The sequence below is a fragment of the Xiphophorus maculatus genome, chromosome 24 (genome assembly GCF_002775205.1).
Source record: "Xiphophorus maculatus strain JP 163 A chromosome 24, X_maculatus-5.0-male, whole genome shotgun sequence".
Taxonomy (NCBI): domain Eukaryota; kingdom Metazoa; phylum Chordata; class Actinopteri; order Cyprinodontiformes; family Poeciliidae; genus Xiphophorus; species Xiphophorus maculatus.
The window spans coordinates 9,912,981-9,930,790 of NC_036466.1; the positions used below are offsets into that span (position 1 = coordinate 9,912,981).

The 17,810-nt window shown below is 37.7% G+C and overlaps 1 protein-coding gene across 1 annotated transcript in view; it reads left to right on the forward strand.

The window, feature by feature from the left end:
* LOC102231199 (cholecystokinin receptor-like) overlaps nucleotides 1-17,810 on the forward strand; it is a 35,443-nt gene that overhangs the window by 4,998 nt on the left and 12,635 nt on the right. Inside the window, exon 2 of the mRNA XM_005810197.3 lies at nucleotides 8,239-8,487. Coding sequence (XP_005810254.2) covers nucleotides 8,239-8,487 — 249 coding nt within the window. The remainder of the gene's footprint in view (nucleotides 1-8,238; nucleotides 8,488-17,810) is intronic.

Consider the following 17,810-nt stretch of genomic DNA (forward strand, 5'->3'; position numbering starts at 1 on the left):
TATTCTCTAAAACATCTACACTGCCTGTAATTACACTCTTAAAAACAGAAATGGTTAGAAATTAGACAAAAACAAAAAAAATTACATTTTATTTAAGTAATTTGACTCATATTTCTGAGCTAAATCTAAAGGATTGCTAAATAAAGTATTTAAATTCAACTAAATATTTCGAAAGTACTTAACTAAATAAGCTAAGCGCTTTTAAGTTTTCGTTAAAAGGGGGCCTATAAACATTTTTATTGAGAGTGACAGCTAAGATTATCAACAACTGCTGAGCGGTTAAGAAAATTACCATACTAGGAAGCTTGATATTAGCATTAGCTAGCTAACGCAGGATGCAAACTTAAATTATTAGTCAATTTCACAGTGTAACCATCCCTAAATGTTGCATTTTAGTCACTATATTTTAAAAACACTGACATCTAAAAATAAAAATCCTCTTTTTTCTATAGCGTTTTAATTAGAGAATGTAAAATGTAACAAATATTTCCTTTAAATGTATTTATCAGATGTGAAAACTGATGCAATGTGTGCCTATTTTTGTTTTTTCTTTTAAAAAGAAGTTCAAAGATTTGACCGTAACTCAAGCAGTGCAGCAATCTGAAACATAATGTTTTACTGTAGCTTCAAAAACCAATCAGATTAAGAAAAGTACAAATTCAACACGTTAATATGACACACCAACATTCTCCAGAATTATCACGTGGATGCTAAGAGTTTTAAATAATTTGAAATGAGAAATGTACTTCTTACAATCCAGGATTTGAACTGGAGAAACACTGTGGTGCAATAAATGATAAACTTTAGAAAATAACAGCCAAGAATGCTAAATCCTAATATCTGGTGCACAAATCACATCTTTCTGGCAGATCGTTTTTACTGGAAAAGGAAAATATATTAACAGTCATTCACTTTTTGTCTCCTTTCCAACAACAAAAATTATAATGATTATTTTCACCCATATACAAAACTGTTCTTGCTTTCATAGATCCAGTCATTTGGTAAGCGTTTTGATTTTTTTTGAGGGGGGAAAATATGGTCTACAACTCACAAAGCACAGATCTGCAACTAGAAAGGAGTGGATCAGGATCCAAGTCAAAGTGTGTTTGAAATGCCCAAAACATCTTAAATACATGAAAAGTTAGGGTGGGAAACAACTGTATTTTTTAACCTCCTGAGACCCGGGCTTTTGTTTGATGTGCATTTTTTATGTCTCCTTACCATTTGGGATTAGTATGACCTAATTTTAGTTGAAATTAAATTTTAGCTTTCTATGTGCTCTTGAACTATGTCAAAACCAATGCCCTCATATGAGGACAATGGGTCTGTTTTTGCATATACATTTCTCCTTGTCATTTGGGATCATAAGGACCCAATTGGCCTAAAAATGAAATTTCAGCTTTCTACAATAAGTGGTTTTCTCAAAACCCAATGTCCTCAGACGAGGACATTGGGTCTATCTGTGTGACGATAAGACCATTCAATCAATGTTATTATTTACATCTGTGTTTACAAAAATGTAATGTCCTCATATGAGGATGCAGGGTCTCAGGAGGTTAATAATATGTTGCAAAGGCATAAAATGGCAAATTGGTAAAAGAATAATAAAAAAAAAAAAAGACCAGGTACACATTAAGAGGCGCACCCCATAGTTTGAGAACCACCTCAATACTCAATCAATTCTAATAAAAATGCAAATGGAAGATTTAGTAAAGTACTTACTGTACAATAAATTAATATATTTAACAAGCAGACTGTCTGAAGGCCACTCAGACGTCCCAATCCTAATTGATTCATAATTGACTGACAGCTTTTTGCAGACATCTTGCTTCCTGCCATTGTTTTTCCAAAGACCGCAGCGTGGATATAATTAACCCAATCTGTCACCCTGAGGACAGACTGCAGCAGTAACTCTGGCTAATGTTTTTGTTTAAACAATCATGAGCCAAAATGCCATGAAGCTTCATTTCCGTGAAGATTTTTAACTTATTTTTTAATCTGTTTGAATGATTTTGAGTCAAAACACTCAGTGCAAATGTGGTGAAACATGCAGGGAAAAAAAAGAAAAATCGACTGGCACTGAAAGTTAATTTAAATACAGCCTTCATGGGTGATTAAATATATCCTACAAATAAGGAGTTTCCTGCTGCAAAATCTGAATGTAGTGTGGAACCAATATTAATCACTCATGGTGAGATAGCTTATTTAGCTGAATTAGAGTGCTGACTGTTACATTTAGCAACCCCCTGATTACCGTGATAAAATACAGACGGACTTATGCGCACTGAGCAGCATGATAATTGCTGTCAAAGGGTTCATTTGCTTGTAATGCAGTGAAAATGCATTGTGGGAGTGTAGCGGTTCAATCAGAAATCATATCTATCTCCAAACATAACCCAGCTACCAAACATGGTGGGGGAAAAAAGCCGAATCATTTTTATGCCCAGCGACTTTTCCATATAGGAAATGGAAGATAAGGGGGAAGCAGATCCCCCGTCTCCTGATCGAATCTCTTGTGAGAACAATAAATGTTGTAAGCTCTTACCTTTGTGCTCTAAAAACTGTTTTTTGTTCGTCTTTTGAACCTGAGAAGACATCCAGGGATCAAAAAGATCAAATGTGCACTGAGATTTCTGCACGCCATTGAGGTTAGGAGAGATTGCTGTACCTTGAAAAATGATTGATAATCTTCGAAGTTTTTACTTTTAGTCAATGACTACAAACCTTTGAGTATTTTATTTTTGGGATATTATGGAGTGGGCCAAGGAAAATGACTGAGTTTGAGTTTTATTGTAGAAACCATTAGTCTCTAGATTGTGTAGAGCTAGAAGGGACATACTATAAAAATAGACACTTTAAATTAACCCTTCATTGTTTTTCTTATGTTTTTCCAACAAAAACTGGAAGATAAAAGCCTTCAGTCTGGTGATTTGGTCTCAACTAGCCCGTTTTTGAAATACAATTTTGTTTACAAAGACTTCATATTTAATTGTATTTGTATCTTTAGTGATTATTTTAAATATCTTCCAGTTCTGGTGTTTAATGTTTGAATGTCTTCTTGCATTATTACGCCATTACTACCATATTACTTGAAAATGGTCTCAAAATCTGTTGTTGGAACAGGCTTACATTAAATCTTCCTCTCGACAAAAAGTGATGCAAACATTTAGCAGAAACACTAAAGTGGTTTAGTCACCATTTGATAGAAAGAAGTTCAACCACTGATTCGGTTTGAACACTGCAAGGTGATTCAGTTACTCGTTGCTAAAGCAACATGTGGTAAATTGAAAAAAAAGTCATTATTGTGAGACAAACGATGGAATTTATTTTTAGACAAGAATTAGCAGAGATCCAGTTACACAAACCACATTCAGAGCTCACTCCTTTAAGCCGTGAGAATAATAATAATACACCTCAGGCCAAACCGAAGGGCTCCATCCTCTTTTGACTTGCTGCCAGCTAATGAAAATCAATAACACTCTTGGGCCGGCGTGTGTTGTGTGTCTTACAAGCTGCACCAATTAGAAGACATTTGCGGCTTTTTGCCGAAAGCTGCTGACTAGCAGCGCGGCGGCTGCCTGTGCCGTGTAGGTGTTTAATCAGGGGTCAGGTAGCAGGATGCGAAATGTGGAGGTGAGAAGGGATTACAGCGTGTGGCTGTGCATTCTGATGCAAGCCGCGGCTTGTTTGGGATTGCATCATTTAGAATGTAGTGAGGTTTATGATGCAACAAAACTACATTTAAAGAAACTCCCCTTACTAAGGAGGTGAGGTTTCATTCCCCTTTAATGTCTTGAAACTAATCAGAACCAAAAGGTGAATATTGATGCTGATTCAAGTGATAAAGCTCCTTTAATTTCTCAAAATATCTTGTTGAGCGATGCCTATGAGCGAAGAAAGTGATAGATTCCTTCACAGCTTCTTTATGTGCGTCCTTGATGTTCAGCATTGATCCTATAGGTGCACTTCCTGCCGCATTAAATATTTACAAAGGAAAATAATTATTATGCTGCTGCAGAGGCCTGCCTCTGACTCATGTTCTGCTTATTTTAGAAGCTTTCTAAATTTGTCCTTCCGGACGTGTTTATTTGTGCTATTTTGTCACAAGCTTTCAGGAGAAAAGTGATCCAAAGGAACCTAGCCCAATGTGACAAATTCACTAATTTTTTTAATAATGAATTTGTAAAATCACTTGAATAGAACAACATGATCTGACAACATGAAGTAGGCTAAAAGGTCTAAATTAAAGATGAAATGAGAAACAAAGTCATTGATATCAAGTTGGAAAATTGTTATAAAGCCATGAGATTCCAATGAATCATAAGCGAGGGTTTTTATTCCAACACAAACAAAACGTATAACGAAACAGAACAACGACTAAAGCACTGCAAGCTTTATTCACCTCAGCTAAGGTCAAAGTTCATGATTCAAGAACAAAAAAGACTAGGTGAAACGTCATCAAATAAAAAAGAAAAATACAAATTGCAAAGTTGACAGTATTCCAGAAGGACAACAAAATTATATCCAAGGGAAAAACTCCAGAAAATAAAATGTTTTATGGGTTGATAAGACAAATGTGGAACTCTGAAACTCTGAAAACTAACAGTGTTTCAGAAAAACCATCTCACTGTCAAACACGGTAGTGGTAGTGTGATGGTATGGGACCTTTACAATTTGCTTTAATTTGCTCTCTAACAGAAAATCCTGAAAGACAATGCTGAAAGCACACCAGAAAGTCTACCTCTGAGTGGCTGAAAAACATACAATAAAATCAAGGTTTTAGTGTGGCCTAGTCAAATCAGAGCTTAATCTGATTGAGATGCTAACAAGAATTGCTTGAAAACCTCAAATTGGAGATCTGAAATGACAAATCTTTTAAAGTGAAGCCTCAGGATTCCCTCTAACTAAACTAAATGCACAGTAAAAATGCTCCTAAAAGTAACATTTTCCACAAAAGTTACTCCAAGTAAATATGATTGAGTAAATGTAACCAGTTACAACCCAACTCTGGATGTTTCTAGTAGGACAGCACTGTAAGCTAAATTAAAAATAAGGAAAGCATCAGAATTGGACGCTAAGAAGCATTTTGAACTCATCTATCAGGTATTTTCTCAATGAAATATCACCAGAGCAAGGTTGTAATTAAAAGGACAAGGCTGCAGCTGTTTCTTTGTAGCTCTTAGATTTTTATTGCTCGTTATTTATGAACCCTGAAGTGATTTAGACGTGAATCATGCCAACATCCAACCTAACTACAGAGGTTGTAAAAGCACTCTCCTTTTTCCACAACCCTACTTTTAACAGATGACGGGGCTCTCTAATAGTGATTTGCTTTTTTCGTCTGACTACACCGATAATAATGTAATGCAACGTAATAACACTTTAATCATGTGTGGAAAAGCAAAATTTTGGATGAGATTGCAGGAAAATTGGAAAAAGTGGTGGTTTAATAAATGGTGGCAATGGTGTTTCTGTCATAGATCAAACCAAAAATGCTCCATTTTTGTAGCAGGTAAGCATTTCAGAGGTGATGCCTCGCTTTTATCCACAGCGTATGTATGATAGTGGATTTAAACACGCCTGTCATGCTTGGTTGAGTCAAAGGAACCAGGGAAAATCACCCTGCAGTCTTCAGGCGCAACACATCCACCATGCTGTACCGCCGGCACTCAGTTGATAGATAAATCATTTTTCACATCACACCTAATCATAAAGCAGACCGTCTGGCCAGTGGCAGCTCTCTGCATGATATTTGGGCTGGAATTTCTTCAATGGCAGCGCTGAATGTGCGTTTCTGCTCTCTGATGTAAACTCTACTCACTTATGTGTTGGAAATCTGTCTTTCCATGACTGAAACTAAATTAACTCAATCCTAACAGACGTGATTAACGTTTCCAGCAGTGTCATGGGTTCAGGCCTCCTTTTGTTTATCTTTGGTGTACAGCACATCTGGGTATTTCCATGGCAATTAAAAACAATTGCTTGGATATTAACTATGGTCTCAAAATATTATAAAAATCTTATTGCAATTCCTGCTCCATTTCCAATTTTACAAGAACCTGAAAAACACTTAATAGTTTTCTTTTCTTTAATTTTACAGCAGCTACAAAATAAACTCAGCCTGTAGCAGAAACTCAATTTATATGTTTGGCATCTTTTTAAACTGTTTCCTTTCAATTTCCGGAAACTGAAAGCATTATTATTATTATAGCTACATTTTGCGGGGGCTAACAGCTGGCTAATCTTTTAGCTAGGTTTTAGTTGTGAAATTATAGTATTCACAAAAGACCCAAACTAGGGGTCTTTTTCGGCAATAACAGAAAACGGTTATTGCAGTTTTCGGGCCAATAACCAATCTTTAAAAAGCTTGACCTGCCGATTCTGATTATTTTTTGTCTGAAAATAGCAAGAAAGTCATAGTTTTGGTTGACTACTGTCCTCAAAATTAAGGAAATTAGCAACCATAAATTGGCTGGCTGCTAAACGGTGCACTTCTAATCCAAAACTTTCGTTGTAAACGTTTCTGGGTTATTTTTTTCATAAAACTTGTCCAAATATAAGCAAAAACACAAGCCTGAAACTGTTAAGCTAAATTTTGTGTGAGCTAATGGTAGAAGCTGATGCACCATCACTCCTGTAGATGGATTATGCTTTATTATCTGAAGTGAATTTGAAAAGTGGACTTAAATAAGTTTTATGTTTATAAACTGTGTGATTAATAAACTATGAGGAACTGCTCGCACTGAAACCATTTTGACTTTGTGGAAGTTAAGGTTTGGCTACCCCTTTAGCTAGATTTTAATTGACAAATCAGAAAGACACAAGCAAGCCTCACTTTGAATCCTTCCTGTTGCTTAGCTTACATTTCGCCCTTTGGCAAAATGATCTAAATCTAAATGCCAGGTGTTGACTTTTGCCTCTTTGGTTTAGCCGTTTTAAAATCACTGGAATGCCAATAACGGGTCTTGGGTGGAGAACAAGAAGAGTGAGTGAAAATAAAAACGTCTCCTGCTGGGTGATACTAAAACCATTTCCATGGCGCGTTTGCTGAGGCGCAGAGAGAAATGTTGAATCCCTGTCCTGCTTGTCTGCAGGCCCAGCTGAAGACCTTTAGACTTGTCTTCAAGTCGTGGACCCGGTCAGAGAAGCACATGGCTGACCTCGCCCTTGTCCTGTCAAATGCTCTCATTCTCAAACAGGCTCACTGTCACAGGCTGGTGTCAGTGAAGGGAGCATCCCCAAAACCCTCTGGCTGGGCGACCCTGATGCTTGGGAGTTATGATGTACTTTAAATCATATATCACCGTCATGCTAAATATTATCTATAAAATAAGGCAAATTAGATTTTGTTAGTAATGTCAAGGCATGTGTGAAGCTATTTAAGCTTAATAAATAACCACTGTGAAATCGGGGAAATTAGTTTATGCTACTCCAGGAAGTAGGGAGGGCTAACACTTTACTTAATTTGAGAAAACAAACACATAAAATGGTGATACTTTCTTTTCCTAAAATTATGTCTGAAATCACTCCTCATTTTCTTCTCCTGAACCCAACATTATCTCATCTTGAAAGTTTTACGTCTTGTACCCCTGTTCTGTGATGCTCTGCTGAATACAAATCTTTGCATTAAATTTATTCCCGTTGCTTTTCATCATAACAACATTAAATCAGTCATCCTTCCAGTCTAAAACGCCTTTGGATTCTCCTTTGGCTCTGCTCCAGTGATAAATGTAGACGATCGTTATAATTCACGTCTCATTTTCCCCCAGTGCACGATGAGACACTCTGCTTTGCTGTGATGATGATATTTATCTTTTTTTTTTTTTTTAGATCATTACAATTATTGCTCGGCTCACAGGGAAAACTGGGAAATATTGGCGCTAGCACAATTTGAAGTGCTGTTTATGTCAAATTACTGGGTCCTGTAAAGACTTTAGTGTTGTTTATGCAACAGAGCTGTGTTATTTGTCTGGTTTGTAGTGACTGTGATTCTCATATGGAGATATTATTGGGATCATTACATTTTATTATGGTTCATTTCTCACATATACCGCTACATGAACAGTTTTCTTATCAAATTAATTTGATTAATCTCCCCTTCTCTACTTTATGTGTTCTTCCATTTGTTTATATTTCCTGTCTTGACTCCAACAAGAACCATTGCACACTGATAAGTCCAATTAAACCATGTATGTAACGCCGTTGCTTCATGAAGCTGATTGTTTTTGTCTCCGCCAGAGATGGACTCCTTCCGCATTCTGCTCTACTCGCTCATCTTCCTGCTCAGCGTCTTCGGCAACCTGCTGATCATCGTTGTCTTGATGCTGAACAAACGCATGCGGACCGTCACCAACTCCTTCCTGCTGTCGCTGGCGGTCAGCGACCTGATGATGGCCATCTTCTGCATGCCCTTCACGCTCATCCCAAACATCCTGGAGGACTTCATCTTTGGGGCCACAATGTGCAAGATAGTCACCTACCTAATGGGTGAGCCTTGGTTCTGCCTTAATAACCTTAGGAGTCCATGGACGCGTAGCGTAGCAGCAAGACTTCCAACTTGTGCTTAAAGTTCACATTATAAACTACACACCAGTTTTTGAATTGTGTTAATAGATAAAGTGAAACCAGAATTATGCTAAGATAATTAAACCATATATTTCTGAATGTCAAAGAAATGCTAAGAACAGGCTAGTCTGGGCTTACAAACGTAAAAATGAAACGCAACATTAGATAACTGTTATTTGAAATCTCACATCTTCAATGAATAATTATGGGCTGTATTTTGTTGCTGAGAAACAAAGGAAAGTTGCGCAAGTAACAATGAAAAGAGTAACGATGAGAAGGGGGAATGGCGCAGCGACGTGAAAGGAGTGCAAAATTACCCAATTATGTTTTGTCAAAAGTTGTATACAAACAAATGAGGAATTGCCTTCATTTTTATGCTAATAATTTTATAAAAATTGCATTGTCTGCAATATTTTTATATCAGTTTAAGAAATTTACAGTATTCATTGTCATTCTAAGTTATAAAAACCATTCATTGTGAATATTTGTGGGTTTCACAGTGAATAAATTGAAATTTGTCAAACTTGGATTTTATGTTTTCATGTGACTCCAGGTTTAATATGCAATAGCAATATATCCAAAAGAAAAATGTACGTTTAAATTCACAAGGTTTGGGTTGTGCTGAAAAAATGGATACAACATACGGCAATATTAATGGTTTCCATTAAGAAATATGAAGGTAAAATCAAAATTTGTTAAAAATGACCATTAAGGTTAAGTTCAGACCCACTGGATGAGGAATGTCTGGGGAAATCAGGTCTTGATTCGGATTCTGAAATGGTTTCAGGTCTGGATTTAGACTGGACCATTCCAATGCGTTGATCTAAACATTAAGGTGATTTAGGAAGCTTGTCTTCAACAGTTTCAATGTTGCCCAAAAATTGTGGTTTTGCTCTGATCAAAGCAACTTATTGAACATGTTTGCTGTGCCAAACACTAAAGAGGATATGTTTTACGAACTTCTTTAGTGTGCCGCTTCGTTTGGTTGACAGTGGCGTGCACATACATTTTGGGGGACTCAAGAATAAAAGAAGGGAAACTTGCGAGGCATTTGGAACAGTAATGTGAGATTTATTACAGGGCATAATTATTTCAGAGGGGCTCTTTTTTGTTCAGAGTAAAAAGGACAGAGAATAAAATCCATCAATGTTTGCGGTTAGGGTACGCAAAGCACTAATATATAGTTTTACCAATATTGTGCATCAACCGGGAAATCAGGTTGATATCGACGTAATACAATAATTGAATTCAGAAATCTGACCTTTCTTAAGATGGCAGCTCATTCCACCATCGGCTCCAGCTTAAAAATCCTGTCTGAAAATGGCTCTGCATCCAAAAGGAGCCCGTCTTCCATCAAGCCTTTTCTCTGGGTCTCATTTCCCCTCCTTTTCAAAGCCTCACAGTCTCTGTAAAAGTGCTCAAACAGTCACACGTCTTCAGGAGTGTGACTTAGCGATGAGCTGGCTCCCATCAGGCCAGAGTTAAGGTGCCACGTGAGGCCTGACTCAGACTGAGGCACAAGAGGCTGAGATCCGCTGCGAAACTTCGTCTCCTCACTTTGAGCCTTCAATGGTTGAGGGGAGGTATTGAATGGCGAGGTTCACAATCCTATTATTGTCTCAGAAATGTGATGCACCATCTGTGAGGACACGCTAGCCGAATCTCCTTTTCAATTACTGGGCTCTCTGAACTGTGATAAGATGGAGGGTGGTAGCAGGTCCCAGCTTTCTCAGGCTCTAAATACAATTTTTCGCTTTTTGTATCATTTTATTCTCTGTCTTTCAGCCAGGACTGCAGGCTATATTAAATAATAAAAGTTACTTAACCACAGCCGTGCTGGACTTACTTCAAGCTGTGAGTTATGACCAGGATTTCCTCTGACTGGTAGTGCTACTTTGGATAAAAATGCCCAAAAAACTACTAAAATTAACAAATTTTTACTACAGTTAAATCCACATTTTAAAAACATGCGATTCAACATGTAATTCAAAAAATGGTCAAATGTCACCAAAGAATATGCATCTACCATTAAGATCGGCAATGTGAATTGAAAAGTAAATACTCATTTACTTAAATTTTTTGAGATTGAAAAATCTTAAAGTAGCCAACAAATGCCACTCAGTCGAGGTGATTACAGCAGAAGTAGTTACCAGATGTCTGACCATATCTTCTCCAATTTAAAATTTCTTCCTTCTGAACTTATAAAAGTAAAAGCCAGAGGGAAAGTGTCCAACATCCGCCTTTGAAAAGCTCCATTAGACGACCAGCAAAAGGACATTTTATTCATGAACACTTGCCAGCGCCTCACTAATGGCGTTCTCACTTCCCATTTCAAAATTACTCGAATTTCTGTGAAACTTTCTCCAAGTTTCTCTTATTGTTCTGGATTTTTCTTCCTGGATCTGTCTGTCGTCTCATTTCACTGAAGATCAATGCGTTGCTGAGGCGCAGAACCATCAACTAGAATCACTGAAATGAAATATGACCTTCCCAACGTTAGCAACAGCTTATCCGTCAAAAAGCCATTAAACGTCCTGCGTGGGAAAGGCCTTCTTTCAGTCGAAGCTGATCAATACGAAGGATCAATGTGAGGATCGTCTTGGATTGATTTTGTGGCAAAGCGGCTCCACAAACTCATCAACTCTTTGAGAAATGATCTGTTAAAACACACATTACACACCAACATCCTTCAGCCTTTCCCCTACCATTGGAGCTGGAATCCATTCATTGGGTGTGCCTCGATAATTCACATGAGCGATTGGGCCGTAGCGTTTTGCTGGCAGTAATTAGATTGATGCTGTAATATTGCACGTCCCTCCCTTTTCAACCACGTCTATGTATCCTTGTTTTTGTTTTTGTTGCTGCTCGCATCATGCAGTTACTAATCAACTTACGGGCCCTGTTTTGTAGCTCCCGCCTCCAGGGTGCAGCTCACAAAAGCTCCGGAGTTTGGGTTAAACATGGCTTCTGGCAACGCCATTTACTGATCCGGCTGCTACATCCAGGAACCTAAATCCACTTTTTTATGCCTTTAGGCGTATTTTAAAGCAACATTCAGCAGAGCATTACATGACAGATAGCAGGTAATTGGGCTAAAGTAAAGCTTTCCTCCCAGGTGGAGATCTACCGAGGGAACCAAGACCAAGAAACTTCAGGTTCCCTCAAAAGCTTCTTATCAGAAGACTCACAAGAAAGGGATTAAACCGACCACTTTTTCAAATAGAAAGAGAAAATCGGGCTGGTTAGTGGACTGGTGATTAACTAAAAGGCAGTGTGGTCAGAATCTCCTCAGAGATGAGTCTCACCGCCACTCTTTGATCAGCACTCCTGTCAGAAAACTCCACCAGGACGGCTTTAGGGAGCCAATAACAAAGACTCAGGAGACATGTAAGATGGAAGAGTGTCCGCTCTGCTTAATGTTACTGGAGAAAATGTAGCAGCAGCGATATGGAGGAGATGACTGGCATTAGACTTAGGAAGCAACATTCATGTGTTTCTGTTCCCAAGAATGCTTTTTAAATTAAAATTCATGTTTAATCTATGCAGACATCGATAAACAATGCATACAGTGCCTTGCTGTATGCATTTTAAACATTTTCCACATTTTGTTGTTTTTTTTGTTACACACATCAAGTCAAAGTAGAGCGAGACATGAAAATGACACAATTTTACAAATAAAACAATAAAACGAGTAATACACTTTGTTCCGGAACATGTTGCTACATATGATTATTTTACACAACAATAAAGTTACATTCAATTGTTATAAAAATGCTGCATATATATCAAATATGGCTAAAAAGAAATGTAACTTTAACGTTTTGAAATTGTGTCTGTCTCTTTAAGAACTCCATATTCAGGAAGTCATCACTACATCTCTCCTCTATTAATCATTTAATGATGTTTTTACCAGAGTTGCACCGTGAAGCATCTCATGCAATGAGATGCGCAGCTCCAGCAGGTGTTTGCTAATTGCTGCTGGCTAGTTTGAAGGAGCAGAGTGGGGGAGGGGATCTCTGTGAGGCAGAAGCTTGGAAACTGCAGCTCTGAGGAGGAGGAGCTACGCCTCAAAGGCAGAGCTAGGTCCACCAAGGCGTTAGAACAACTAAATGGTTGCCATGGAGATTAAAAGATTTCTCTTCATGCATGGAAGAATCAAGGGAACACTCCAGGTATTTTATTTGACAAGGGAATAACATAGTATGATTTAAAGCTAAAAAAAAGTCAACTTTACATAATACGTCATGTTGGCTTTAAAAAATAAGTATTTTTTTTGTCTCTTCTTTCTATTACAAAGTTTGTGTCAAAATGTGAAAAGGGCAACGTACACCCAAAACTGCAACAATAATGTTCAGCAAATGACTACGCCTAGCTTCGGCTTAATATTTCCTCTCTAGGAGTCAAACAAATCTGATTTGAGATCAGTGCCGTCCCTTGGTGGCTCCTGATGTAACAGGCGTCTGAGTGCTACGGGGCTGAGACGGTGAAAGGGTTGATGAATGTGGGCTCAGGTCGGCAACATCAATTTAAATCACTGAAGTATCCGGTACCCCACTTGAGTCTGACAATGGAAATGAGCTCACTCCTCATTCTGCGGCTTTTGCCTTCATTATGTTTCCTGATTTCTCATGCACTTCATGTGCCTGTGGGTGATGAAGATTAAATTGCCTCATTTCGTCTCCAAGAAAAGAACTTTGACAGATGACATTTGGATATGATCTGACATGCAGGTGAAAGGATACAAGTTTTGAATTTCTTTGTGAAAGATTTTGCTCATTACTAGCATGAAAACATGTTAAAAATGTCAACAATGTCTTTTATTCTAACTCTGGCTGCTGGAAAAGCTGGTTTGAGATTCTGCTGACATGAGAAACTTAAAAACAGATTTCAGATTTTTTTTAATAGAGTGATGTTGTATTAGTAGATAACTCTTAATATATTTTAGCAATTATATATTAAAAAATATATTACACCTGAAATTTACTTTATTAGAAATTCTTTATGAATTTTCAATACAGAAATGTATGGGCTCCTTTTGGTTCAACCCCCTTTGTTTATGTCTACCTTACTTTCTCCTTCCACTAAACATTCCATCAATAAGTCCACTCTGCTTCAATAACCAACGAGCTCAATCATTTCAATTTGCGTTATTTTTCCCTTTCCTTTTTCTCTTTCTACCAAAAACTAGATAATAAGAGTCTTTCAGTTTCAACTAGCCCTTTTTTAAAGGACGATTTTCTTTACAAAGACTTTATAATTATTTGTTGTTTTGGGTATTTAAAATGTTAAATGTTTCTTATGATTTAAAGTTTATTGATCTTTGAGAACGTATTTGTGCATTATTCTGCCATTACAATTATAACCTCAAAATGACAAAATAATCGTTTATCGCAATAACTTCTGGAAAAATGTTTCGTCCAGAATTGTGGATTTTTCCAGTTTCTCCTTGTTATGATTACATACTGTAGATCTTAACCTGTCCATAAAAATAGCATTTCAGACTTTAAATAATCTTTTATTGGCTATGTTTACATTTTCTGATTAACTGTTGTAACTGCTTTCTGTTGTGGTTTTTAGAGAAATAAACATTTCAATTATTGTTATTAATAATTATTGGACCAGTTCTTCATTATTTCCTCAAGAAAAGTACCACATTTCAGCAGTTTCTCCCTTGTATTTGACCCAGAGATGCAGCTGAGCGTATTCGCCCTCCAGCATCAACAAAGGAGCCCCCTCTGTACCTCCTGTGTGTGTGGGCTTCAGTGACTTATTGTGTCAGACTGTCTCAGCGCCTGATCAGATCTGTGTGTGCGCATTGTGCCACCCACCCACCTCCTTCTGCTGAGCCGGACCTGGATGCTGGATGTGGCCACCCCAGTTGACCAGCTGTGTGCAGCGGTCGCTCACTGGTTCCTGCTCAGGTTTGGCGTTGGAGGTTCATGCTGAGTCCTGCAGACCATGAAGAAAAAAAGATAAAAACTCTTTCTGATGAACACGCATTACGTCCGGAGATCTCTTCAGTTTAATCCTTTGAAACCCAAGTTTCAAATCTCTGCCTGGACATTTTTATTTGTTTTAATTGTACGCAGTTCTTTAAATGTCCTGTGAGTAAATATGTATTTGCCCATTTATCCATAACAACTGGAACTTTCAAAATCAAGCAAGTTATTTTCGCAATTTACCGTCAATTAAAATAGTGTCTCATCAGATTAATTTCACTCCCTGCTACGGCGGAGGTGAAATTACCGTAATAACCCGATATTGGCTGGAAAGCGCAACATCTCTATTTTCAGAAACCGTTGGCATTTTTCAGATAGCGTAAAGTGTGGCAGAGTTACGGTACTGCAAATTTGGCTGGATTATCGCAGACACGTTTAGTCTGGAAAGGTTAAAATCACCAGGTTTTGTGTCTACATGCAAGATTTAAACATATTTTTGGTAAAACTAAGAACTGTATATTTGGGATTAAAACACAGATTAGCCAGCTAGCTAACATTAGAGCCACTAAATCTCCTGAAGGTCTGCTGTGTGTGGAACCGAGTTTTCCCCTGCAGATCCTTTAAGTCCTGGAAGCTTTCTGGTTGTCTAAGGATCCAATGTGTTTGTCCAGCACATCCTGCAGATGATCAACAGGTTTAAGATCTGATGAATAATTAAGTCAAGCCTACACCTATTCAAACTATGCTAATGCAATTTGAGATTTCTTCCTCAGTCAAATTTAAGTCTGGACTTTGGCTGGTCTGCTCAATTCTGCAGGGATAATTTGATAATGATTGTTGTGCTTTACTTTGTATGAAATCTGTAAAGAAAGCACAGCAGCTAGATCACTTCCAAAACTTTGGTTTTCTAAAAACTAAACTTCCTTTTCCCGTTTATGATGTGAGCTTCGCCTGGTGCGTCTCTCTCGGCTGAATTATCACCAAACTTTAATAGGTTTTCTTATCGCAGCAGTTTGAAAATCCCAGTGCAAAGTTAATGAAGGTGCAACAGTACGCTGCAGCGTCTACGTCTTCCTCTTCATCTCAGTGCGACAGTGGGTGGTGGTTTCGGTTTGATCCATTGTAGTAGCCTGTCAGGTTTCTAAAACCCCTCTCTGAGAGCTGAACGGTTTTAATAATGCACCGCGGAGAATGTTCCGACTTCTCCGGGAACAGAACTGGTGTTCAGACGTCTTTCTGAGCCGCTGATGTTCTCTTTGTTCTTGAGTAGTGCTGCTTTTGTTCAGCTGCATGAATAAGATATAAAAGCTGATCTTTGCTTCTGTCAGACTTCACATCGCATGTCATTAAGCGTGTTCCCGTTCTTTTGCGCCTCTGTGTTGTGGGTACTGTTGCTGCGATATTGCAGTTGACACTCTTCATGTGAACAGTGTAGCTTTTGATAGCAATATTTATTGCAAGGTGGTTTAATTTAAGCTGCATTTAAGATTGTTTTTAGGAAAGTATTAATCAATTACACATTTTAATGGGACAGTATTATACCAAATTAACTTTTTAGAACTTTACATCATGTTATAAAAATACCTGGAGTGTTGCCTTGATTCTTTCATGAATGTTTGAGAAATCCTTTCATTTCCATGGCAACCACTCAGCTGTGCAAAACGCCTGAGTGGACCTAGCCCCGCCTTCAAGAGGCATCTCCTCCTCCACTCAGCTCCTTCAGACTAGCCAGCAGCAATTAGCAAACATTTGTTGGAACTGCTGAGCTCATTATAGGAGCTACTTGTCAGTGAAACGTTGGTGAAAACTTTGTTAAAGGGTTAATAGAGGAGCCATGTTGTGATGACTTCCTGAAGGCGGAGTTTCAGAAAGATCAGGAGTTTTTAAAGTGACAGAGACCCAATTTCAAGGCACTAAATTACAAAGTCAAATTTATTTTAAGTCATATTTCATATATGTGGCATTTTTATAACAACTGAAGGTAACATGGTTACTTGGTTGTGCTATAAAATGTCACTATGTGCCTGGAAATTAAAACTGCCCCTTTAATAGTACATAATTTAAAATGCATTATTTTTGCTTTATCATGTTGCTTTAGCACCCTTTGTTGAACCCATATTTTTTTCTTCCATTAAACTTTCCACTAACAGCATTCTGTAAACATTAAGACAAATCCACATCATTTTCCAGGCCACACAACATGATTATTTTTTGCATTTGTCTTATGTAATATTCAAACTTTCAGCAAAAAAATATTTGAGGTTTTCATTAGCTGTGGACCATAATCATCTAAATTCATTTTCATAAATGGTTGAAATAGGCCACTCAGTGTGCATTCAATCTAAATGAGTTTCATTTTTTAAATTGATTTACTGTAACAAATTAACATTTCAATAATAATCTGGTTTATTAAGATGCAGCTGGGATTTTCCTCGATCTCTGTGTTCTTCAATCAAAGCTGCAGCTTCTCGTATCGATAGCAGATCAATGTTGTGAATTTATTTCTTGGCAGATCCAGGATTAAGTGCTTGCTCTTAGTTGCTGTTTTTGTCACACAGGTATGGGCATGCTAATGCTATTTGTCTCGCCTTGACTCACTCAGAACACAGGCTGGGTTTACTCCCCCACTCCACTGCACGTCATCCATATTCATTCATGCAAATCCAGCTTGGCCTTGGATTGTCTCTGAACATGTCACATCTTTATTGAGAGGACAAAAAGTGATGTACATTCAATTAAAATATATATTGTAGTGGTGATGGAGGATATAATTGAACAAATGTGCTTAGTTGACATCACAGGGGTTTATATAACATTCATTACATTTGTTAAGATTTTTTTAAAGCCTTATTTTGGTTTGAAGGGCTCAGTAATTGATTGGTTTGGTTTCTTGTCCCTTTTATGGGCTAATTTAGTTCACTGTCAGTGCCTCACAGAAAAGCCTCAGCTGGCTGCTTGTTTTGGTGCAAAGAGAACTACTCTAATGACCAGACTCTATGCTCCTTAGGAAACACTGCAGTTCTCAGGAAAAGAGCAAGTTATTATCCTGAGGGGTTAGAAGAGCCAAACGTAACAATAAAGTAAAACACAGATGGTAGTTAGGGGAAATCCCAAATCTGTTATACAGAATGATCACTGTCTCTTTAAACAATGTGAGAAAGCCCAGAGTATGACGACTTTGGAAATCTCTGATTGGTTAAGTGAGACATTTGAGTTAATTGGATGTATTTTGAAGCCACACCAAGAACACTTTGTTATGGGAAAGCCAAAAGAAATCAGCTAAGATATCAGGAAGAGAAATCTAGA